The sequence below is a fragment of the Anopheles cruzii genome, chromosome 2, assembly GCF_943734635.1.
Source record: "Anopheles cruzii chromosome 2, idAnoCruzAS_RS32_06, whole genome shotgun sequence".
NCBI lineage: Eukaryota > Metazoa > Arthropoda > Insecta > Diptera > Culicidae > Anopheles > Anopheles cruzii.
Window position 1 is genome coordinate 20,044,494 of NC_069144.1, and position 24,110 is coordinate 20,068,603.

Sequence of the window (24,110 nt, forward strand, 5' to 3'; positions counted from 1 at the left end):
CAATTTCTTGCAATGGCCCGCCGTGGTGTGTTGTTTCGAGAGAACCCTGAACCGACGCATGACGTGGTGTGTTGTGGCTTAGCCCAGAGCTGCAGCGTAAATAAATGGACATGGCACGTTTCGACAACCTGTGCACTTTTTTTTTGCAGCCCCATAGCCGGCCACTTCCGTCCTTGGCTTATGCGCCGCATCTCGGGGACAGACATACGGCTGCTACGAGTGCTGCCATGGCGCAATGATGGCGTGTACGTGGAAAATCTCGAGGAAAAACCACACCAGACGGAAAACGCAGAAAGAAAGGGAGGGCGAGAGCAAAGTCGAAAGCAACGACAGAGAAAGTGAGTAACATTAAAAATAACATCAACTGTCTACCGATGCCCGGTGCCGCGTCGATCAACGGGCCGAGCTGTGTCGAAAGATCGAACTGAAGGTCGTGCCCGGCCGGTGACCAGAAGAGAGTCGATCGCGAATCTTTTCGGACCGATCGATGCGAACATTCAGCGAGCGGCCACAGAAATGCGCGAAAATCCGAGGGAGGCGTCGTCCGCCGAGTAAGGCGCCGGTTTCTTCTGCCATGGCGCCGCACGATGTCAGGGTCGCCGTGTTTGGACCAAATTAGTGAGAAACACGTCACCCCAGGCACCCGGTGTTGAAGCTATCGTTTGATACCGAACTTTGATGCCTTCACATTTGCATAATCTTCTTCTCCATCAACGCGCGGTTGGATCAACATTAATCTAGCGAATTCTGTGGCACTCTGTACAAATACTAACAGTATTTTCGCTACTACGATTTAAACTTTAATTTGAACTCAATTTTCTTTATTTTTCTAATGAAAGCAGCGATTTGATTGAGATGATCATGAACACGTATTTGCTATTACTTCTGTATGTAAACCGATGATCATTTTTGATACAGATGAAAGATGTTTTCGAAATTATTTCCCCAATGAAACAGCTACAGTATCTCTACAAACTTATTGGTTTCCGCAATAAGCAGATTCAAAGGGTCGCTTTTAGCAATCTATAATAAATTTTGTACCATTCTTGACATCTGGCTTCTTGTTTATTCGAAAACGGGTTACGTTTAACTGAAAATTATGAGCAGAAACAGCGCGAATAAAGATGTTTTTTTAATGGTCCTTTAAATACTGGCTGATGGACGTATTTACTTTTCGGTGGAACTTTCGAGTATGAGCGCACGAAGAACACAAAACATACTTTTCAACGCTTTATCTATCTATCTGTAATGTAATCCAAACGTAAAGTATTTCTTCAAAGGGATGTTTATAACAACGTTGTACCGCCATTGCTTTACGGATGTATGGTTTTTCGCGTTCTTGTTAAAAAAAATCATTATTTTAATAGCTTTACAGCACGAAAGAACGTAAACTGCGTACCAATGACGTAGCGTACCCACAGCGAAAAGCAGATCCTCCTCCAAGTAGAGGGATGATTGTTTATTTTTGGTAATAAATATAAAGGCACCCAAATAAACGAGGGCGCTGAAGGGGAGCAGACTAGAGTTGAACTTGATAGATTCAACCTTCTCTGGAGTTCCGGACATGCGGAATAATAAATTTTGAATTACTTTCACGCAATGCTACATCCATCATATTACTTTTGAACAGATAACAGAAACAACTACTGATTCCAAAGTAAAGCATTCTAGGGCAGGTTTCACAAAACAAGGGCATAAATATCGACAGAAGCGCTATGTCACGTACTGACGAAAGTTTTCAATGTTTGCAACGCAGCAAAAGAAACATCGAAAGACCAGGCCCAATGGCGTGATAGAGTTACAAAAGCAAGCAAACGGCCAACATGTTGTAACGGCCGTTCGCCGGCCGTTACAACGAGCCAACAAACACGTGCACGTGTTTAGCGAAATCATATGTAATTTGTTGCGATACGTGTACCACACACACGGCCGGTCGATGGTCGATGTCGGGTCGGTAAGCAACAGCGTTTGCCAGGCACGAGTTATTTGCACGAAGGAAGCGGAAGTTAGACCGCGTTTTGCACTGCTCATCGAAGCCCAACCATCGCCGCCGCCAGACGTGGTGTGTATTTATTTATCCAAATCTCAACAGCAAAACTACGCGCAAGAAGGTGGATCGAGTTCGCAACCGAGTTTACACGAGTCAATCGTCGGATCGATCGAGTGGTGCGATCGATTGGCGAAAGTTTATTTGATCAACCGGCTGGCTGACAGGCCAACATGGCAGACATGGATCGGAGGAGGATCGATCATCAAACTTAACACAATCCGATCAGAACCGGCGGCGGCGGCGTGGAACGAGAGGCAAATGTTTACGCTCTGTGTTCGTTCGATCAGTGGGTTAAGTGAATCTTCTAAACCATGTTGCACACCGGCGAAGTACGGTGGAGTAGGTTAATAGGAGTGACTCGATTGTTTTGTGGTTAAGTTGTTTGTTTTTTTGTTGGGTTTAGCTTGATAGTTTGCGTATGGATATTAGATCTCCAATGCGGCTTGTGTCAGAAGTTTATTTTTATGTACAAACTAGTATTGTCCAATTATCGGACATCAACGCCGACCAGCGACGAAAACCGCAAAGACTTATCAATTTCGACGTTTTTTTTACATAATACATCGCAAACGTAATCATACAAATCAGTGAAGAGCTTACCGACAGTTGACATCATATTAATGAAAGCTCTGCTGCTAAAACGCCAGCCCCGAGTAGTTTGAAAAGACTGACAGCCCCATCTCGTAATACCAATGATTACCACATTGAAAAGATGCCGGCAGCCAGCCGCAACTTGCCGAATGAGCTGACCAACCGACCGGTCTGCGTCACGCAAAGGAAGCCGAAACGGAAGTAACGGAACAGTCGCCGCCGTAAATTAGCTTCGAAAATGCGCTAGCGCAACAGTAAAATTATATATCATAGCAGGAAGGAAGCCAGCCATTGGCAGTAGCAGCACTTACACTTCATCTCTAGCCGTTGGAACGGCCAAACCGCCTCCACCTCGGGAAGGGATAGGCTTGGAAAATCGTAGGAAAAGCAAGCTAAATTAATAGCAAAAACCCGCAGCCACTTGGTCTGGGGAAAAGGCCGGTTTGGGGCCCGTTCGGAGCAAAAACGCGAAAATCTTGCTCCTGATCGGTTGCACATTGTGCAACCAGCGTGAACCGGGGCCGGTGTTAAATGAAGAAAACTCAGTGGACCATATTGGAACGCCGGGTGGCCGGTTGGACTCATTCAGCTCACTGCCCCCTGTAGCAGGATTAAGTGAGCAACGCCGGAGTGACTGAAAACGGGGTAAAACGGATGGTAAAAGACCACCGCGCGAACATGCCACAAGCGAAAGTGAACTATTTGCGGCATGTCGTTGACTTCGCGCGCTCTTGGGATGGCATTTTTTGCTGGAGCTTACCACCAGGCAGGCAGCGATAACCGCGCTTTGCAGTAAACCGCGGCGTCGGGTTGGGCACTAATCTTGGACTCCGTTTTTTGCCCACTTTTGGCGGTTTGAGAAATTCGACGAAACGTGGCAGTCAAAAAAAAAAACGTTTGCCATATACACTTTTGTAACGTTTGAGTTTTTAGCACTTTTTTCTAGAATATATACTTTGAAAATGTATTATTTGACTTCTTCCATGAGTATTTTACGTAGAATTGTGTCTTCCCACCTCAAAGTGGTTTAATTTAAACTAAAAACTATTTTATTAATTTCTCTTCATGTCTGTTCATGTTTTGAATATTGTTTGTATCAATGTATCGATAATATCAATATAAAGACGGTCCGGTCCGATCTAAGATTAAAAAAAATCAAATTATATCCATTTAGTTCTCCTAGTAAACGAAACACAAAGTAGCTAGATAGAAACCTTCAACATCATTACCCCAAAAAAGTACTTTTTCCGTAAAGCAACCAACAAACAAAAACTTCCCTTTTCTACACTCTATGTTTCGAGCGAATTTGAACATTAACAAAAAAGGTGTGAATTTCTATTCCCCACTTGCGTGACACACACAAGAAAAGACCACACCAAAAAAGGCCCCAGATTAGTCACAGTTGACACGCACGGTACTTCCAGCTGTTGAGGTCTGTGACAGTGGGAACATATTCATGCCAAACTTTCACCACCATTTTCCCGAGTTAATTTGCTCTAACCCAGGGGACTGACTGGTGTATAAAAGGATCAGCCGATAGTTGCTGGTTGTAGCAGAAACTCGGCCCCGCGGACGATGATTCAAATCCACCGATGGCGAATGTGAATGAAGAGAATTAGCAACCATCTGTCACTGGTCGATGCTGCTAATTGGGACCCGCCGGTGTACCAATTACCATTTTTGCGACCTGATAGCAGCGATCGATGGGACTAGGCGTGCGATGTGATAATTATTATGAGGACCACTACGCGATGCTATCAGCGATCTCTCAGTACGAATGCGGTGTAATAAAACCGATGACGGATGCGACAATATTACACATGAGGCTGAAACACAGCTCAGACAATGATGTTTGAGAAAAAATAGAAACACCGGGACATTGCCAAGTCAGACTGCCGCGGGGAATGCTACTAGTAGCTACCCTATCAATTAATGACAAACGTCAACCGTTCGCCATTAAAATCCAAAATGTCTCCCCAACACGACGCTTTTTCTTAGGTCCAATATTTATCATGGGGTCGTGGCGTACAGGATTTGAAAAACTTTTTCGTGCATTTGTTGCCCACGATCCAATGCCCCTTTACGCAAAACAATGGCCTCGGAACGACCGCCGAAAGGTGCTGTGAGGTTGCTTGCTGCTGGCCCTGCTCAGCTAACGAGAGAGGCTCGTCTTACTTGCACAATTAAATTTGTGCTGACGCCACGTGCGCCAGTGTTGAGAAATATGTTGAACCGGCCCCGGTCACCGTGCTGACGATGGCAGAGACAAGGACTTTTTCTTTCTTCACCTACGGACTAAAAATATATTTTATTCAAAGCATAATTTAAAGCAACAGTACAGAAAAGAAGATACCCACGCAGACCCAGGCCTCCTTCAGCGCTCGGGGAGCGTCACTCGGTTGTGACGATCAGCAGCAGCCGAGTACACCGTGTGGCAGGGTTATCTTTCCAATTTGAATCCTTCTAATTAGATTATACATATTTTGCGGATATCGCTAACTGAACCGTGTCCTCGTGTCTGGGTGCGATCATACGCCTTTAGACTTTACGGCTAAGGGGAGATATTTAAAAAAGAATGAGTAAATCACGACGACGACGACGACGGAGGCTACTTATTTTTCATCACCGAAGCTGACGGGAACCGGGCAAAGTGCCGACCGCGCCGCCGGTCGGGAAGAAGATCAGGTCGGTTTGAAATATCGTGCCCGTCGTCGCCGTCGTCATCACCAAACCGAGCAGCTTGCCATTTGTTGTGACAAATCATTTTCTACGGAACCGCACTCGGTGTGTGACGATCGCGATCGTGACACGAATGTCGATTGACATTTCACGTACCGGGAAGCCGCTGGCAGAATATATGGTGGTGAATATTTATTTAGCAGAGCATGAGGCTTCCGCAAGCCGTTAAAGAAAGGAGGTTCAATTGAACAATATTTATGAGCACAAGATAAATAAAAAGACGAGGCACTGAATATGATAAAATATTAGACAAAATCTAGTTTAGTTTGAACCGTGCACTTATTGGGCATATTGAACTGAACATACTGGGTTTTGCGTTTTCATTTAATCCGGCCATCAAAGTGCAAAAATGACCACTGAAATACACACAAATGAAGCATTTATTTGCGAAAACACCTGAAAGGGCGCCCCAATTACACTTTAATTGGCCATGAGTGCAGTAATTGGCATTCAACTTTGGCGCGGACTTAATGTTGGATCATTTGACTGAAAATGTATGTTATGAATTAATGAGCAAAGTATTTAACAATTGCAGAACAACCAGCGTCCTTCAACTGACTCAACTTCTTGAGTAGTCGAAAAAGCGCCAATAAACTCTCGAGTTCACTCTCGAGGCCCACGATAGTAAAAGTGTGTGCATTGAAAGTGTTGAAAGTGAATCAGAGCTCACCGAAAACCCATCTACGGAAAAGTTAAGTAGCATAACGGCGCTGTGCGAACCACAATTGACGCACGTGGTAACCTACATTCGTCGATAATTTCGATGCAGGAATAAATATCCATTTTGATGCCGACACTCACAGCCGGTGAACTCTGGCAAAGAGAAATCAAATGTACGGAGGGTGAAAAATTTACACAAATGTAACGACCATTCTTCGACCACGGTCGCTCTCGCCATTGCGGAACACTTTCTTGAAACTGTTTAATGTGCGAATGAAGGTGAAACGGCGGACACTATTTTCTCCCCCATTGCAACAGAAATAATACGAAACCGAACAAAGACACTGCTGCTCGCTGGCCTACGCGTTATCAGCGACATTCCAGCATTTCTTGACCACAAAACAAAAAAAAAACGGTTGCTACTGATTTGCTGCTACGTCGTAAGATTGTGGCGTTCAAATCTTGTCGGCTTACCCTCTCGCCAATCTCGCAGCAGCCGGATATGTTCATTTTAGCATCATCAGTGCCCCGCCGAGTGATACTATTTTTATGTGGCCCAACTTATCGCCACATCCACCCATCCGGTGGTGGATGCGTACACCGGTGGTGGCCGTTTGCGAGCTTCACTAATAAAACCAAGGCAGTCTCACTTGTCTTGGCTTGGTTTTGTCTCTTGATCTTGACCTTTCTCTGCGAGGGGCACCGCGAGGCATTATGTGCACAACGATTCGGGACGGCACGAAAAAAGTAGATCATGCTCACCGATCCGTTGAGCGGTGAGCAACTAAAATAGGCGGGATTAATGTGTCGGGAAGCTAAGCAATAGCTCTATGCAAGCCGTTTCATGCGGTACCCAAACACCAGGTTGCGGAACCCAAAACCGATGCACCAGAACCCTGACGGGAAGTTAATTCGGGCAGCCGTCGCTACGGGGTAGGTCGAGAAAGTACAAGCGCATTTGGGGTACTGAAGCCAACGAACCGAAGCGAAAGTTTTTATTGAAAAGGATTTATAATGATTTTGTTCGAACTTAATTTTATATGACAGCTTCACCACTCAAACAGCCCAACGGAACCTAATTCTGTGAAAAATTGGAAAAGTATTCCTCTGTCCAGTAATTCGCTTCTGTGCGCTTGCAGCAAATTAACGCGGGATTACTGCAACGAATTCAAAGTGTCCCTCTTGAACTGGGGACAACCACCGCCCGAACGGACTAGGGGTTTGCTGGTGGCGTTGTAGCAAATGGTCGCAATCGCACCTCTCGCCCCAGTCTGAATGTAGACCAATTTTCCGGTGATTGGACACTCTGGACGTTACGGGATCATTACGTTACGGATGCGGCGGACACGCCGACCATCACCGGCCCCGATGTGCTCTGTTTTGCGCCGTTAAACAAGCTCCGATTCCAGTTCGTGAGCTGAGTGTGAGTGTGTGCTTAGGACTCGTGACTCCATCTCCTGGGAGGAATTGAAGCAGCACCACCACGTTACGCCCCGTTCTGGGCAGACGGACGGGCGGATAATAAGTGATAAGTGTTTTCTTTTATCTCGCCCAACCATCCGCGCGGTTGACGGACGGGTTGATGCGTTGATTGTAGCGCCCCGTCGCCGGGTCGCCAATGGGGAGGCAAGAATGAAGGGTTTCAAATGCGCTTGAGACGCGGGGATTCGGCGCGACCCATGCTGCATGCAAAAAAAAACAAACTCCACCACTGCGCGTTCGACCGTATTCGTTTTCACTTCCGTTCGCTCTCGTTTCGATGCCACCCGTAACGGAATGTCGAAGCTTAACGCACGCTGCAGAGCGACCCCGGCCAATCCGGTATGCTGTGTGTTATGTACGGTGATTGATCGTGAATGCATGTCGAGACCGTCAGCATGCCGCCCTTGCTTGTGTCTCTGTGATTGCCGTTTGTAGCACAGAAATCGTTCCGAACGCGCAAGTGTGTGAACACGGTTTCAACTCGAAGCTGGGAAAACGGATCCAAAGTCCAACCTCGGCAGGGCTTGGATGCCTTCTCTATTGGTTCAGCTCTGAGGGCAGTGCACGCCGGTTGATATTGTTCCGATGCGAAGCAATTCTAAAACAAATATTAAACTTTAAGTAAGCAGCAGCGATCGAGGTGTCCGCTCATTTTTCATCAACCGTCGATCATTGGTATGTTTGAACAAAACAAACTTATTATTATGACTTTCTCTCAGGTTATTAAATTCGGTGGCAAAGCATAAGAAATGTTATAAAACGAATCGATTCAAACTCTGGCCACTTTTCGTTTCAATTGCGTCCGACATTCCGGCTCCAAGGTAAATCCGGCGCCCAGTGGGGTGTAGTAAAGTTGCTGACCCGTCGAACCGTTTTGATACCACAGCCCGAAGTACGGCCACTTTAAGCCGAATCGTCAGAACGTGCTAAAACTAAGCTTAGACTCATTGACGTTAGCAACCGCCAAGGCCTAATGGATTCGGCTACCGATGGAGAATTCGCATGTTTATTTCCGGACTAATGGGCACAAAGACCTTTCCGGTCTGAGCAATGGTAATCTGTGCACTTTGCGAAGTTTCGCTCCCAACCGGGCCCTTTTGCGGTCTGTAAACAGATAAGATCGGTCGGAATTGCTCCATTTTTATACGCGGATGTGAGCTTGACCCACAATGCAGAATGCTGGGGCTAGTATAGTGCACTGTCCTCAGAACGGGGTTATATGTTTAATGAAGATGACTTGTGCCACTTTTCTCCTATTTTGCAGGCCACCTTTCGCACGAACGCCTGGCACCAGCTTCTGGTGGATGATTCCCTTCCACAGGTTCCATTGCCATGTTACTTGCTTCACTTCCCAGGCGTCACACGTGTGTAATTATCTCCGTGAGCGTTTGCTGGTCGACATACTTCTTCCGCGTTCCGCAGTTGTTTGCCATTCATCCCTCTCTCTGTCTCTGCTTCTAGCTCCGTCGCATGGAAGGGTTACCCTACGGAAGGTTTTGGACCCTAAAACAGAAAGGCTCTTGCGCCTGCTTCAATATAAAGACAAATATCCTTGTTCGATTGAATCCCCGAAGGCTCAAGGGTTCCAGTTTCTGTTTTGCTACTTGCTCATGGGTTACTTCGATGAATCCGGTCCCCGACTGGTCCGGCATCATAATCTCAAGCGGAGTAAGGAGAAATGCGACCGTTCCCACAGTACACAGTGCACTTACCGATTCTTGGGGTGAATTCCGGTTTGATTTCAATACGCGTTCTGCACGACTCGCAGCATTTTTCCGTGGGGCGACGTTGCCCGCTCGGCGGAACTGGCGTTGCTGACCTTCGGCATCACGACCAGGAAACCGGCCCACGCCAAGGCAGGCGGGCGGGTTTGGCTCAATCCGGCAAGCTGTTCCCAGCGATATCCGAAAGGCTGCTACACTCCGGCCGGCGGCGGCTGCTGGTGGAACACGAGGGGAAATGCGGGTGGCGCGATTAGAGTAAATTCGCGTCGCTCCCAGTTTCAACATCCAATTGAGGGCATACGGTGTTTTTTGTGCAATTTGCAAACCCTCTCGCTCTCGATTTCTCCTTCCCTCTCGCTTTCTTTTCTGCCCTCTCTCTCTCTCTCGCACTCTCTCGACAACACTAGAGGGATTATTTAGATCACAACCGGTCGGTGGTAGACATTAAAATGCAAAAAAACTTGGCCTTTTCTGCACTCGCGCCCAGCAGTACGCTACGCCCCTCTCGGTGGGGAGGCTTAGATGTAGCGGGAACACACCTGGGGCACACCTTGTACACACATTTCATGCTCTTTCGGGCCACTTCCTGCGAATTCTTTGGTTACTATGATGGAGACCCTTTCGCAGCACTCCAATCTTGGCATGCTACGATTCGTCTGGCATAACCATACCAAGTCTTCCATTCGTATACATTCAAATTGATTACATTCATTCGCTGCTTCATTTGGCACCACGTTATTTATGCTATTATGCTCCTGAATAAAATCACCACACTCACTCGCGCGCCCACACCCACACTGCCAAGGAAAGAGGTCCTATTGCGTGATGAGATCCTTTCGGTTGGGTTTTTCGGAAAAACGAGAATCCCAGCAAGTGTGCGGAAACGCTGGACAAAAAGATATTTTCACCACCCTCCGGAGCCTTCTGTGCAGCTTCCGCAAATGGATCCAATCGTCACACACATACACACACTCACACACAAGCATTAGAAGGATGAGGCTTCTGCTGCCCGCCTTCCGTGTACCCAAAGGTGTACACATGCGCGCACAAAGCCACCGCGCGCGGCGAATGGTGAAAATTTAATATCGGCCTTCCTTACGCCTTTTCTTTCTATTTCTTCCACTGACTTTTATCAGCCTCTTTCTTTCTTTCTTGTGCCCGTTTTCGCTGGCGAATTTTGCTTTCCGTTTTCCGCTCACACAAGAGACAATCGGCGGTGGTGGAAGAACAGCAATAATCCCGGATGCTGCATCACGTTGCCAACACACACATTCGGGCTACCGGTCGGACGCGGTCCCCTGCCGTGCAAAACACCACGAGTTTTTCACAAAGCACAACCGACGGGAAGACACACGTTGATAGCACAAATATTAAGTAAACAGTTTGCTGCGCTTACCGGAGAGAAAGCCAAGCGGCTTTGCCGAATCGAAATATTCAATTCTCACAGCCACTACACAACGGTCCGCCGGAATTATACGTGGATAAAATAATCTCGCGGAGGAGCGTTAAATCCGCGAGCCGACGCTTTCTCGCGACGGACAAAATCTGACCGCACGCAACCCGCTCTTGCATTGCTCTCTCGAATTCAGCTCTTCCTTTGAATTTCTGAAGCCCGGTCTACACGCTACGATTTGACTGCTACTTTAGTCTGTGCAACCGCATCGCCGCAGACCAATCGTAAATCCCGATCCACACGATACGATGCATCGTTCCGATGCGTCGTTTCAGACGCATCGTTACGATGCGTCGTAACGTGTCGACTGGGCTTAAATCTGCGGCGATGGCCAACAACGACAAAAGTCGGTGCAATTTCGCTGTCCACACGTTACGATTTGTCTGTGGCGATGCAATTGCACAGTCCAAAGTATCAGTCAAATCGTAGCGTGTGAACCGGGCTCGAGACTCACTCTCTCGGAATCAACTCTCTGTTTTTCTACTCATTTTTTTTTTCGTCCGCCCGATGACAAGCCCGAGGTTGCTACACACAGGGTGGTCGCCGAGAAGACTTGGTTTGTTTAAAACGAAACGTTCAAAAGTGTTTAAATCTCAGCCAAAAACGAATAAAGGTTCTTTCCAAATCAAAAATATTCGTTCTTATCTTCTTCAAAATAAAATACAAATCTTTTCATTTCTTTATTTCAATTATAATAATTCCGGAACATAGGGAAATTAACATTCCGCTAACGTTGTAGCTTCTTATGGAAAGAACATGATTGATTGTTCGAAATGATTGTTGCAGAACTTTTTCGCTTGCTCCTCACGATGTGTAACGTAGTGTAGTGCCTAAATCTAATTATGAAACGGAAGCGGATGTAACGTCTTATCATTGCGCTAGAATCTAAACAAGTTTCTTTTTACTCCGTTGGAATTTTTGAAATTCAACTCTTCGCATAATGTTCTTATTCGTTTGTAATGAATACTTAGACTGAAATAGATAGACAGGTGGCAAAATGATCGACGATGCAAATGTTTTCCCAAAAGGGCTCACTATTTAGTTCGAAGAATGATAAATGTCGTACACGATTGGAATAGGAAATCGATAGAGAGAAATATACGTTATCGGGTAGAGTTATGAACGACGATTAAATATGGGGTTACGGAACACTTACGCAAAAAGGGGGGATTAATTCAATTGATTGTATGCATGCATTCGCGACACAACAGAACACGACACTGGAATGTCTTGCAGTATATGCTGCTTGCATTTTGTAAATACTTTAGGTGTCTAGAGGCTAATCTAAGGTTTCGTTTTCTCGTTTATATATATAGATGATCGCGGACATAAATACTACAGGCATTAGGCAACGGAAAAACAATACCTCCCCGTCTCAACAAGAAACGGAGAGAAAAGCGATCTAAAAAGCTACCAAAAAGTGAATCACTGGACCGGACAATCCCGTTCCTTTGGAAACCTCCAGCGAATGTTATGGAAAAAGACACGTTATTCTTAGTCGCTGGAGCTATTGCTGATGTTTAGGTTTTTTTTATACGATAAAATTTGCCAAAATACCGATTCTCACTTGTGGTACTCCTCTTCATTCAGCACTTACTTTTCTTCTCTATAATGAAACCACGTTTTGCTGCTTTTACGCTTTACGATCAATGCATTTAACTTTGCACGTTTCCATCTGCATGACTTAAGGAGATCACGAATGGAATCCATCAAACCGCCTGCCATATCTATTAATGGTTTTTCTTCCTTCAACTGGTCACCTACTCTGTTTAGATATAAAAATATATATCTTTCCGATGCGCTTCTGTTTCTGCTATCCCACTCGTATTTATACGCAGAGTTATACTATCACACTGGAATGTGTTAACGGATGAAGATCTGTAGTTATGTGCGGTTGTCCAAAACTTTGTTTGTGCTTCGATTCTGGTGCAAACTGTTGCTCGATTGCTTCACGTACTCTCTGTAAAATAAATCGTTTATCCATAAATGCGGCGTCCGCCGATTTCCAAACTAGACGGAAAAAATATTGTTCATTTCGACCGATAACCTATACCGATATGTGTTTCTTTGCTACTTTGCGTTTCGTGTTTGTGATGCACGTTTTCAAAATTTTGAGCATTTGACCGGTGATGGCTTAGTAGTTTCGTATGAAGTGTCGCTTGTTGCTTATTGTTACCATTGTCAGACTTAGTGTTGGCCGTTCATCTATTTTCTTTTCCGACATCTTCGTTCGATGTGTGCGCTTATCCTTCCCTTGCTTAAAGAGGTCAATCGGTCTTGTGTCGTTGCTTATGTATCTACGCATCTCTACTAACATGTATATGGTCCAGGAGTATCTATATTGGGCAGTAAGCTTGCGCTTGCGTATCCGGGCAGCGTCGTGATAAGTAAACGCGGACTAGGCGTTGTGCCATGGGCCGAAACAAAGACAGACCGGAAAAGGAAGCGTTACGAAATATGTTAAGCACGAAGAAGCATGTTCGAGTTTGGACGGAATGATGCCTAAGTAACAAACTATAGCGCGCGCTGGATGCAACACAAAATCTGTGTTTGTGCCCAAATAACGTTTCAAGCAAAAGATACTAATTATATCAAACAGCATTGGCGCCACGAAACTTAACGTAAATGGTGAAAATGGGTGCCAAATAAAGAACTGCGGTGCATGCTCCTTTTAAGGGTACGCTGAACGTGTGCACGGAATTAGCAACCGTCTTAGACGGGAGGAGCAAATTTAAACGTAAGCTGCTCGTACAGCGGATGCTGCCTTACAAGGCCACCCTCAGGTGCAGTGCTCGATATAGATCTCCTGGGCCGTATCCTAGAACCGGTCCTTTGACGCGGCACTATACTCCATCTCGGTAAGATTTTGCATTTCCTGCAGCTCCTGGAACTTTTCGTGATCGCGAATGTGGGCATAGTTTGCGGCCAGGCACATCAGATAGTGCACGAAGCTGAGTATGATCAGCAAACAGGAGACGGTCGCCAGTATGAACATGATCTCGCACTTCTCGACTCCGTCCTTGCAGAACGCTTTCACCTTGCCCGGATCGCAAATCTTCATATCTTCCTGCTTTACGCCGTCCGGGAACATGAAGTCTACGGTGGACCAACACGAATTGTTAGAAGAGAACATTTGATGATAGCAAAACGATTGGCGAACGTATGAAACTTACAGAACTGTGTCAGATCGATGCAATCACGGTGCGTCTGTACGTTGTTATTGGCGCACATGTTCCAGAACACCGTAAACACGAACGTGACGATGGAGAGAAAGCACAGGATCAATATCCAAACGATGTTCAGTACGTAGGAGATGCCCATGAAGACCGCACACGAGATGCGGCCGCCGACTCGGGAGCCCCACGCCCGGTACACCTTATGGCGGGTGGCGCCGGTCGCCAGGAAGCCAACGAACAGTATCATTAGCCCAAGGGCCGCCATCGAGGCACCGATAACGACGAAGATCATCTGTACCGCCTCGATCCAGGGCAGCCGCAGGTGGAACACCTGATCGAGCATTACGATGGCCAGCGAGGTGCCACGGAACATTGTGCCGCAGAACACGCCGACACCGATAAGGCACATAACCGTAGCGATCAGTGTCGCGTACGGTATCCTTGTAATGCATGACTTACAGCAACCACCTGAGGGAAGAGTGACAAAAACGAAAGTATTATTATCGGTGAAATGGTGAAAGACCCCGATACTGGACAGGACACGAAACGGTGTAGCGGTGATGACAAAAAACGAGAAGTGTCGTGAAACATTTATTTTAAAAACAAATATTCATTAAAGTAAATGTGAGTTTCGCTTGCAGATGAAGTGGAGCGCATTTGATGAAATAAAATAACTCTTTTTTTAGCGACACTTAGCATAAGTATGGTAATTTTTCTGGATCGCTGCAGAGGAGTTCCAAATCGTCGAATCAGGGCTCGAAGTCGAAGAACAACAAACATAAAAGAATCCTCATTTTGCACAACCTATTTGCCCGTGACCAAAGAATGATTATGTTAATGTTATTAAGCGTCCGCTTTGACCTACGTTTGCCTTAAGTGTGTTAACCGTTATGAGATTCATGAGGAACGCGAAGCATATAGTCGTCCTATCGTATTAGCTTTTGAGGGATAAAATGCTATGCTGGGTTCAGTTGTGATCTCGACGTGATCGGTGAATTAGCATATTAATACCAGATGTTCGGGGATATTGGTTACGTCACACTGACACGATTGGTATGTAATACAGAAAAGCGAGTTGTAGAATGAGGATCATGGGTCAGGCATAAGATGAAAACATAAATTAACTGATTTTGTGCACTGCGTTCGGTCAGCACCGAAATGGAATAGAAAGCTCCAGAATGGGACGAAATTCCTACACGTGCTCGGTGAATCAGCAGCATGGAATGTGCGTTAGATAAATGGACCCATTATGTGGCTGTCGGAAACGATGCGTAACAGATGCAGCATCAGCGAACGGCCGTCGGTGTCGGTGAAAGTTGGTGACAGAAGGTGATCAACAAAGGCTCAAGAAACTGGGGTTTTAGGACAGTTCGAATTAATAGAAAGTTATTTACAAAAGCGTTTGTACGGCGATGCGCGATTCTTCTTTCCAACATTACGATCAATTCGATGCATCGCACCAGGGTCCAATTAAGGGACGGTCAGAATGGTCAGACATAAGCGAGTGCTTCCAAGAACACAGTTTGCGATTGCGAACGATAATTGCCCAAAGTGGAATGTATGACTGGAGCGTGAATCATTGGAATGGAAAGGCCTGTGCGCTGTGCTGCTGGTGGTCACAGATGCAACCGGAAACGTCACGATTTACAGACACAAACATGGGCACACAAATATTACGATGGGTCCGGAAAATGTCACGGGCACTTGCTTTGGTACCTTTGCGTGGTGGCTTTCCGTGTAATGTGGTGTCCGAGTATCGATCCACCGATAAGTTGGACCGATAAGCGATGCTTCTTCGCTGCAAACCGTTCTGTTGCTGCTGTTGCTGCTGCTGTGGAAGCGTGTTGTAGGCTCGCGTGAGGGCACCGTCTTCGTCAAAGTTTGTTTCGAGCAAAAAATCGTCCCGTATTTGACCGGGCGGCGTCCGATTGCGCGAGGCCATGGTATCGCGAGGTTGCGTGTTCACTGTCGGCACCAAAAACACGGTCGATCGCCAACTTTCGTCGTCAGCCGCGCTTCCTGTGGTCACGCCACGTGCTGTTCCGGCCCTCGATGTAACGGCACGGAAATCCGGTGGCGCAGGAGGTTTATCGTGATTCTGTTTGCTCGCTATTTCACGAATTAATGCACACGTGGTAACCGCTATCGGAACGGTACTAAAAGTGAACGGATCATTTCATACTCTAGCTTCACCGTTCACGGTTTCGGTGCGGAAGGTCACAGCAACAAAGTGGTTTCGCCGAAAAGGGCGAATAATGAGTTCTCACTTTTATTCGGAGAGCAATATTGGATTGCAAATTTAAAACTTTATTCACTCCCAAATGTTCACTTCACTCTGGCAACGGATCAATACCGTTAGAACGGGTCTTGGAACAGAACGCTCCGTAGGCCGATGAACGAAGTGCGCTCGCGAGTACGTTTCAGAACTAACAACGGCCACCTGTGGTTACGTACTTCAGCTGATGCTGAACCAACACGAAGCGAAGCGTCTCACACCCACTTGGGCGCTTACGTGTATGGTCACACACCCAACACACCAGCGCCATCACGACGCGCCCAATAAGGCCGACACATAACAACTTTCGAGCTTAATGAATGGCCAACAAGTGGTGGGCCCCAATGGCTGTTTGTTGCGTAGTCGATCCGCCCAACACCACCGATGGCCGATGAAAACAAATGTGTTTCGTCCGCAAACAATCCTAGGGTTGTCAGCAAATTCTAGTCCTCATAGTAAATTCAACAAACAGTTAAAGACCATAAACTGTTGTTCCAACGGAACTGAACCCCACCTTAAACCACTCGCACGTACACGGGGTCCAGTGGTGTTAGTGTGTGTGTGGGGTGGCACTTTCCTTTCGGGTGGGTTATCTTATGCTTATCGTGCGATAAATTCGCTTATCTGCACAATTTAACCCTTCCGCAGTACCGCAACCTGTCGTCGGTACAGTTGAGGCTGAAATGTGTAAACAATAAACACGTCACCCGTTATACGCACCCATTCTGAGTCCGCTTCGGAATGCGGAGGAACCAGTCGCTGTTGACGAGACGCGAGGAAGCACTTGGAATGCACCAAAGGTAGCCTGGGCACACGCCTTTCACTCTGCCAAGTCAAATTGCACAATCGAATCTACTGTCCAGCGCCAAAGAAGCACCATCAGCGGGAGCGAAACAGCGTAACGATCGGATTTACGGATATTTTCAGTCAAAAAATCACTCTTTGTTAGCGAGTAATGCCGAACTTAAACAAAGTGCACGTAAACAAAACCTTTCTTTAATGAGTTTTGGTTGTCTAAAAACTTTTAGATCTGTTCGACGTTTGAATTTCCGTAAACGTCCACCAGGGTGCGCTCTAAGACGACCCAAACTCAAAAATGGCCGTTGGGTTTGGTGCACAAAGATTTATATCAACTTGCGGAACGGTTTTCTCTCGAAAGCTTGATGGGTTTCGACTTTACACTGCATTGAATCGGGCAACAAGAAAAACTTTGAGCGTTCACAGCTGCAAAGCAACTACAAGCAGGAGCTAGTTGTATCTCAATCTTGGCTTCGACCCGTTCTGCTTTGATGCACCTTGTGCACGACTTTTTTGACGTTTAACGAATTGCATTTTGAAAGCGTCCTGCAAACGTTGTTTTGTTCGTTCGTTCGAATGTTGCTTTCGGTGCAATGCAAACGCAAGAGTTCGATTCACTGGCGAAGGAAATAGTTGGTAATATAGTCATCAACCGGTACCTCGGTAAAGAGGCCAGAGTTTGCACGAAACTCCGCTCCAGCAGCAGTCCTGCCGATGACAACGATCTTCCCGCTACACTCCTGGCGTTGGCGAAGGAGGAACAAAACTGGCCGCTGCAATCTACGTCCTCTGATCCGGTGGATCGACCAAGTGAAGAAGACATAGACGATTTTTTCTGTACCATACGAGCGCGTCCATCAACGTTTCGATCTCAACGGCAGGGTTCGCTGAAAAGAAATGCCGCGTCGCTACACCAGAGCGTCCGCGTCCTGACCGAACACAATCCGGCGGCGATCGCAAATGTGTCCACCAGCTCTAGTTGTTCGGATGTTTCCTCTGTCGGTAGCAAATCAGTATCCAGTAAGCTTAGCTCTCCGGTTGACGTCGAAGCGCTGGTTGTCCGGTTCCGGCAAGCGATTTCTACTTTGGAGCAGATCGACAATGCACCGTTCGAGGAGATCGACTTAACGGAAGTGCACCATTTCTATCGCCAGGAGTGGTCCACCGTGGTGAAAACATTCCGAAAAGTTGATAATTTGCTGATGCAGTTTCAGCAACAGGTGGAAGCTGAACGTGATCCCAGCTACCAACCGATCATCAAAAAGGAACTGATCGACAGTATGGAACGATTGCAATCGGTAAGGGACGGGGGGTAATATCACGAGAATATCTTCATCACGTTCAATGTTGTCCTTTCAGAAACTTCACGACGTGTGTTACATAAGGAGCGTGGAGAACCTGCCCCATTTGAAGACCACTGTGAGCAAGGAGGTATTCGCCCTGTCCGAGTGTCTTGATGTGATCGACGAAACGATAAGGCAAAAGCACTTGTAGGGGAAAGAGCTTAGCGCATCAAAACGATCGGCTTGCCCGCCATGTTCTTTATGATACTACGATCGGCACTCGTCATAAAAGGGTCAGATCAGAATCACGTTCCAAATTTTAATTTAATTCATCAAACGCACATTGCAAAATCCCAGTAGCGAAGAAGGACATTTGACACTAGTTTGCCTGATATCAATCTAACAATTAGGCTCGTGAGACAAGAATCTCGTTTTCGATGTAGCAGCAGAACAGAAGCGGCACCAGAACCAGTATTTTGCAGGCATCGTCGCACGGTCTGCAGGGCCGTGGGTTTTATAATTTTTTAAAGAAAAAGTGATTGCCCAACACAGTGAAACGCTTGAAGCTACATGTAAATAAGATATATTTCCAATTCGATTACATACATAAAACGAACAATAAATGATTAGAAAAGACATCTTTCGTATGACTGATTTTTACACGTTTGGTTCGCAAATGTTTTTTTTTCTCAATACTATCCCGCTTCGTCCTCGCTGGTCACTACTTTTTGATATTGCAGCCTTTGGTATAGGTAAATATTAAATATTTGCGTTCTAGCGTTCTAGGGTTTCTGCGTTCCTAACGAGGCGATACCCAAACCCCACCATACTACTAAGCGATAGAAATGGGTTTTAGGGGTTGCTCTCTCTCTATCTCTCTCTATCTTTTTCCTTTGGGTTAGTGTTCAGCTGCACCACTTCTTGCGCACCGAAGCGCATCTGTAGGTTTACAATTCTAATTGCATAATGATCATGTTTTCCTCCTGATCCTGCATTCGATGACCGTCATCAGTCGTCGTTGCATGTTATCGTGTTGGTTGGTGAACCGGTCGAGGATGTCGCAGTACCGGTGCCGGAATCGGTCGGTGAGGGAGTTTCGAGCTTGCGCCGATTGTTGCGCCGACCGATCAGTATGACCACGTCGCCCGTTTTGATGCCCTTGAACACATTGATCGCCTCCTGGTGCGAGAGGCCCTGGAATGCTTTCCCGTTCACCGACAGTATCTCGTCGCCGGCGTGCAGCGTGCCCTTCTCCGCGGCCTGGCCGTTCGGGTAGATCGTCTTCACGTAGATGCCCATCGATCCCTTGGGCGAGTCCTTACCGCCGACAATGGAAAAACCAAGCGCTTTTGCTCCGTTACCTTTCGAAAAGCGAGCCTACAACGGGAGTTGAAGTTACGTTACGTTTATAGGTTGGCACAGTTCACACGAGGCACGCGCTTCGAAGCTTACCTGCCGGATGGTAAATGCATTCGGACCGTGACGTGGCAGCGTACAGAATTTGCTCTCCTCGATGCTGTCCTCCTCGTCCTCGTCGTCCTCTTCGGTAGGGGTCCCGTGCGCACGACCGTTGGCGAAGGAAATGATACCATTACCGTTGCTGGCTTTGAGCGGGCCGCCACGCAACGCAAAGTTGATGCTCGTAGGCGCTTCAGAAATCTGTGGAAACGGCATGCAAAGTAAAGAATTAACATTTTTTTAACTTTATGTTTGATTAATTAACTCAATTCAAGTCACAAAGCTATCTCACAAACGACGAAAGAATAGCCCAAAACAATCAAATTATTACCTAAATTAGCATTAACCCAAAGATAGCAAGCAAACTTCCTCAAGCAAGGAATCAGCGAATGCTCCCTAACATAACGATCCGGTCGGTTCCATTTGACGACGGGAATGGGCTCCAGTTTTACGACCGTCGATCGTTTGCGCATTGCTTGCTTCACGCGCATTCGCTTGATTATTCTTCGATCAGACACTACCGGTCCGGTTCCGAGCCCCCCCATCCGTGCTCGTGGCCTACATCTCACGGAAGGCGATCGGCACGCAGATGGAACCGATTCTGGGCCTTAATTTATAATGAAGTCACCCCATAACATGCCTTAAGTGACTCATCCTGGACTCGGTGACCCGGTTCCAGGTTTAATCGCCAAAACTAAGATAGCGTTTTGTGCCGGGGCGGACTTCCTCCCGCATTATTGGTGGTCGCCGCCGTGGGTCGGGGGCCTTTCATTCCACCGTTAGCCATTTTTGTCGTCGGCCAGCGGCCATGGTGGTCGGCTGACGCGGTAGTGATCATAAACAGTTGTTTCGTTTTACACCATCGCCGCTCGGCACCGGTCGTAAAATGCATAGAAAATGGTCGATCGATCAAAACAATCGCCACTCTGTGCTGATGGTTGATGGGCAGGCCAATAGTGCGGGTTCCTATATGGCGGCTACCCGTTTGAATTTTTTATTGATCCATCACCCAATTGAAAGGGTATCAAATGTTAGTTTTCCAACGCGCACTTCCAAACGCTGTGGGGTCCCGTAAACTTTTATTGGTCGGAATGACGTAGTGGACTTTGTCTATATTACACTTGAATTAGAAATCTCATAAAATTTTCCGCCCATCAATCCATCGACCTCGTTGGAATTGGCATGATTTGGTTCGCGGCGCAAAGCTCCTTCTTCGTGGCTTTGTTTAAGCTAAGGCGCTAACGCCTAATGCGTCATCAACGATATCGTAAGACATAGGCCGCTATTCCGTCTCCGATTGAGTCGAAAAAGCAAACCCTCGGGAAGGTAGGAAAACTTTCCGTCAATATGCCGCCCGGCCCGATGCCGCACCGTTACGACTTTTCCTACTGCCCCAGCGCAGCACTGCGATGACCCGCTGATCTCGATGTGGATCTTCTCGACTGGCAGTTTCGCTTTTTGGCTAAAAAAAAGGAAAATTTTCAGCGGAGTTACCCCCGCAGAAGGTACTACGGTTTTGGGGTGTCAGTGGGACATGCCACGAGAGGTGCCAAATAAGAAGTGCCGCCAGTTGGTTGCGTTTTAGTGGAAAATCGGCCCACGGAGCTGTCTATCGATCGGGCGCGTGAATCGACCGACTGATCGCTCGTGTGGAACGTTGCACCCGGTCGGTCGAAGTAGAAATTGGGATCATCGGTTGGGTTTTAATTAATGACGAGCCGTTGGCGAAGAAATTGCCCACTTTGGATGAGTGACACGGTCCGTCACGAATGAAGGCAGACGCGCGTGTCGGAATTAAATTATGGAAAAAACATGGAAGTGAATGAGGTGAATCGTCGTTAAAATACATTTCAACTGTTCCAAACCTTCTATCAGTTGATGATGAAGTGCACTCTGTTCGCCTATACGGGAGCAAGAGACTCATAGAGGACGGGATTCTTCAACGGACACCATACGCCAAGTGGCGAAATAGAAAATGCTTCCGAACGGGACTGGTACCGGTCCGGCAAAAGAACTCTCAACCCCCAATCGAGAATGACAAGCCAATGGCCGGCGCGGTCCGGGCCGACTAACGGTTTAGAGAACAGTTTTTCGAAGACGCTACTGTGTGGCGTAATTTGGAGCCGAAGAATCGCGGATTGCGTGCCCATCGGCATACATTAGGCACGCGCGGATAGCGGTGTCATTCCCGATAAGGCGTCGTCCGGATGCGGCGCGGCGCCCGTTAGACGATGACCAATATCTGCTGGGTGTGCTATGATCGCTCAGTGAGGCAGGAGTCAAGAACCTCACTAGGAGAAAAAAAACACTGGATACGAAGCAGACTAGTGAATCTATCGTTCACAAACGTCCTATTAATTACGACTTCCGAGCACGTTCCGGCAACGCATCGGGGACCAACACCGCCAGGGCAACGCTCGGTAACGGACACACGCCCGAATGCCAGTGGCCGTTCCATCATCAGCAAGTCCGGCACACGTCCAACGCGAACTGAAGAAACTACCTATCTCACCTCACCGCATCTCACCTATGCCCGCACCAACACCTCCTACCAGCCGGTGGATCCGACTTCAGCAGATGATTAATCCAAACATCCTGGACGTACTGCTAAAAAGGGCCCACGAGAGAGCCTTCTGTCCTATAGGTCTGCAGTTGGCCTACGACATCACGATCACTCTCGGTCGTCGGTTTGTTATTACTACGGAACCGTCCTAAGGGGCCCCTCGAGATGGTGACAGATGGTTCCGCTAGAGAGCTAGGAGATGTTAAACCAACAAAAATCCGATATGCATGCAGCACGCAAGGGCCAACGCAAATCAAACAGAGCCGAGTCCGAGTGGTCCGCGGGGAGAACACACGTGGAATTTGTGCCAACAACTTGACTGACAGCTGAAGAGCGAGAGACCGAGCCGAGCCAGTGGAGGATCGATCTTTGGGTCACTGCATCGCACGTGGGCGCCGTTGATTGAGAAAGGTCGGCTCGGTCGGATCGGATTATGACTGGCTTGTTGAATCACCTGCGCGATAAGGTCAAAGCGATCGAGCTACCCGATCGCGTCGTCGTAGGCGTTCAGAGTCAATTTGTAAAACCCACCCAATGATCGTCGATAAGACGCGTAGCGTACACAACACAACACACATGCGTCTGCAGCCTTGAGAGAACCCTTTTCGGGCGGTTTGGTCGATTCCGTTTTGTTGGGCAAATGTAGAGGCTTGGCACGTGAGCATGTTGGCGGTGGCTCTTCGTCCATCGAATGTCGTCGATCGGTGGTGGCCGTTTGTTTTGATGGGGGAGACATTTTTCATGTCCACACCAAAGCGCGCGGACGATTAGCGCAGCTATCAATCTTCAGAGCTGCTCCTGCTTAGGTAAGAAATTCAGACAAAATGGATTGATTGTAGGCACCTAGAGAGATGGGACCCATTATTTTTTGATGGGTTTTTCCGAGATGTTTCACATTCTGTCTAGCGATTGCTCAAATTGTTTGTTACGGCGTCGTGCGTTTAAGACGTTCCAATCTGCCAAACTAGCGGCTGTAGAAGCCGTAGGGATGAAGATGCAGCAAAACTTAGCGTAGGTAAACCTTATATTAAAATGCACAATTCAAGTTACTTTCAAAGTAGGAACGATTCATCATAAAGAAGCAGAATTTGGCATCATATTCTTAACATGTAAATTCTAGTCGATAGTCAAATACTAAATTCTCGAGTGTCTAGAGGATTGCTGCCTTTCAGCACACTGTTTACGTTAATTTCTTCATACTTCTTCCTTCGGACTACTCTTTCGTAAAGGTAAGTGTCTAATTCTGGTCAGAACAACATCGTCTGCACTAGATTACGTCTTTCCATATCCTAGATAGGGTCAGCCAAATCGTATATTTTTAGTGCAAATACCAACTGCGCATATTGTTCTGATATGCGCGTTACGCAAGTAATGACCTGGCTAAATTTTTCTAGGTCCATCCCAAAGCAATCACAAGCAACTAACAATTTTTCGCAGGTCTTGGATCCCATTCTTGACTACGTCAACAAAGTTCGGTGACCTCTTGCGACGCACCACCAATCGACTCGCAACATTAGTGACAACAGATCTCGGGGAGGAACGCGAACGGTTGGTTCGTGGGGTTCCAAAAATTGGGTCAACACCGGACCGGACTGGACCGAAACCCGGACCCGGAGATTACGGAAGCAAAACAAAGAAGATGGCTAAATAATTCGTACTCCACATACATTATGGTAGCCTCTCTTCGTAGCGGCCGGACCAGCGGGGCAAGTACACTTGTAAAGCCCGTGCTACAGAGCCCAAACTGCGGTGCTTAGTGAGCCCATGATGATGCCATAAAACCATCCACAGCCGCTGAAAAGCAAGACCGGCCCTCTCTCGACACGATGATGCACCTTTTAGGTGTTATGGTCACTAC

At 47.1% G+C, this 24,110-nt stretch overlaps 3 protein-coding genes across 4 annotated transcripts in view; 1 reads left to right on the top strand and 2 right to left on the bottom strand.

Moving 5' to 3' along the window:
- Nucleotides 1-11,403: 11,403 nt before the first annotated feature.
- On the bottom strand, nt 11,404-17,039 carry LOC128269362 (neuronal membrane glycoprotein M6-a). 2 transcript variants are annotated; one of them, XM_053006807.1, is made up of 3 exons: nt 16,871-17,039; nt 13,873-14,343; nt 11,404-13,795 (listed from the first exon to the last, which is right to left on the bottom strand). In XM_053006807.1, exons 1-3 carry the CDS (start codon nt 16,872-16,874, stop codon nt 13,518-13,520), a joined length of 753 nt encoding a protein of 250 aa, XP_052862767.1. In that variant the 5' UTR covers nt 16,875-17,039; the 3' UTR covers nt 11,404-13,517. The 2 variants fall into 2 exon arrangements, with proteins under 2 accessions (XP_052862767.1, XP_052862766.1); XM_053006806.1 differs by lacking the exon at nt 16,871-17,039 and adding an exon at nt 15,592-16,213.
- A 502-nt stretch (nt 17,040-17,541) lies between these two features.
- Nucleotides 17,542-18,849, top strand: LOC128267953 (uncharacterized). Its single transcript, XM_053004918.1, has 2 exons — nt 17,542-18,246; nt 18,308-18,849. The coding sequence occupies exons 1-2, from the start codon at nt 17,542-17,544 to the stop codon at nt 18,440-18,442; spliced, it is 840 nt and encodes a 279-aa protein (XP_052860878.1). The 3' UTR covers nt 18,443-18,849.
- Nucleotides 18,850-19,077: 228 nt separating this feature from the next.
- Nucleotides 19,078-24,110, bottom strand: part of LOC128278622 (uncharacterized) — a 51,678-nt gene continuing 46,645 nt past the window's right edge. Inside the window, exons 3-4 of the mRNA XM_053017353.1 lie at nt 19,684-19,890; nt 19,078-19,608 (exon numbers count right to left, since the gene is read on the bottom strand). Coding sequence (XP_052873313.1) covers nt 19,240-19,608; nt 19,684-19,890 — 576 coding nt within the window. The 3' untranslated portion in view covers nt 19,078-19,239. The remainder of the gene's footprint in view (nt 19,609-19,683; nt 19,891-24,110) is intronic.

What these genes read in the sequence shown, in the direction of transcription:
- LOC128269362 (XM_053006806.1), bottom strand. Translation starts at nt 15,817, where the DNA reads ATGGCCTCGCGCAATCGGACGCCGCCCGGTCAAATACGGGACGATTTT. An exon ending in CGGAAAGCCACCACGCAAAG is followed by an intron (nt 14,344 to 15,591) that starts GTACCAAAGCAA and finishes CTCTTCCCTCAG; the next exon opens with GTGGTTGCTGTAAGTCATGC. An exon ending in CATCGATCTGACACAGTTCT is followed by an intron (nt 13,796 to 13,872) that starts GTAAGTTTCATA and finishes GGTCCACCGTAG; the next exon opens with ACTTCATGTTCCCGGACGGC.
- LOC128267953 (XM_053004918.1), top strand. Translation starts at nt 17,542, where the DNA reads ATGCAAACGCAAGAGTTCGATTCACTGGCGAAGGAAATAGTTGGTAAT. An exon ending in GTATGGAACGATTGCAATCG is followed by an intron (nt 18,247 to 18,307) that starts GTAAGGGACGGG and finishes TTGTCCTTTCAG; the next exon opens with AAACTTCACGACGTGTGTTA.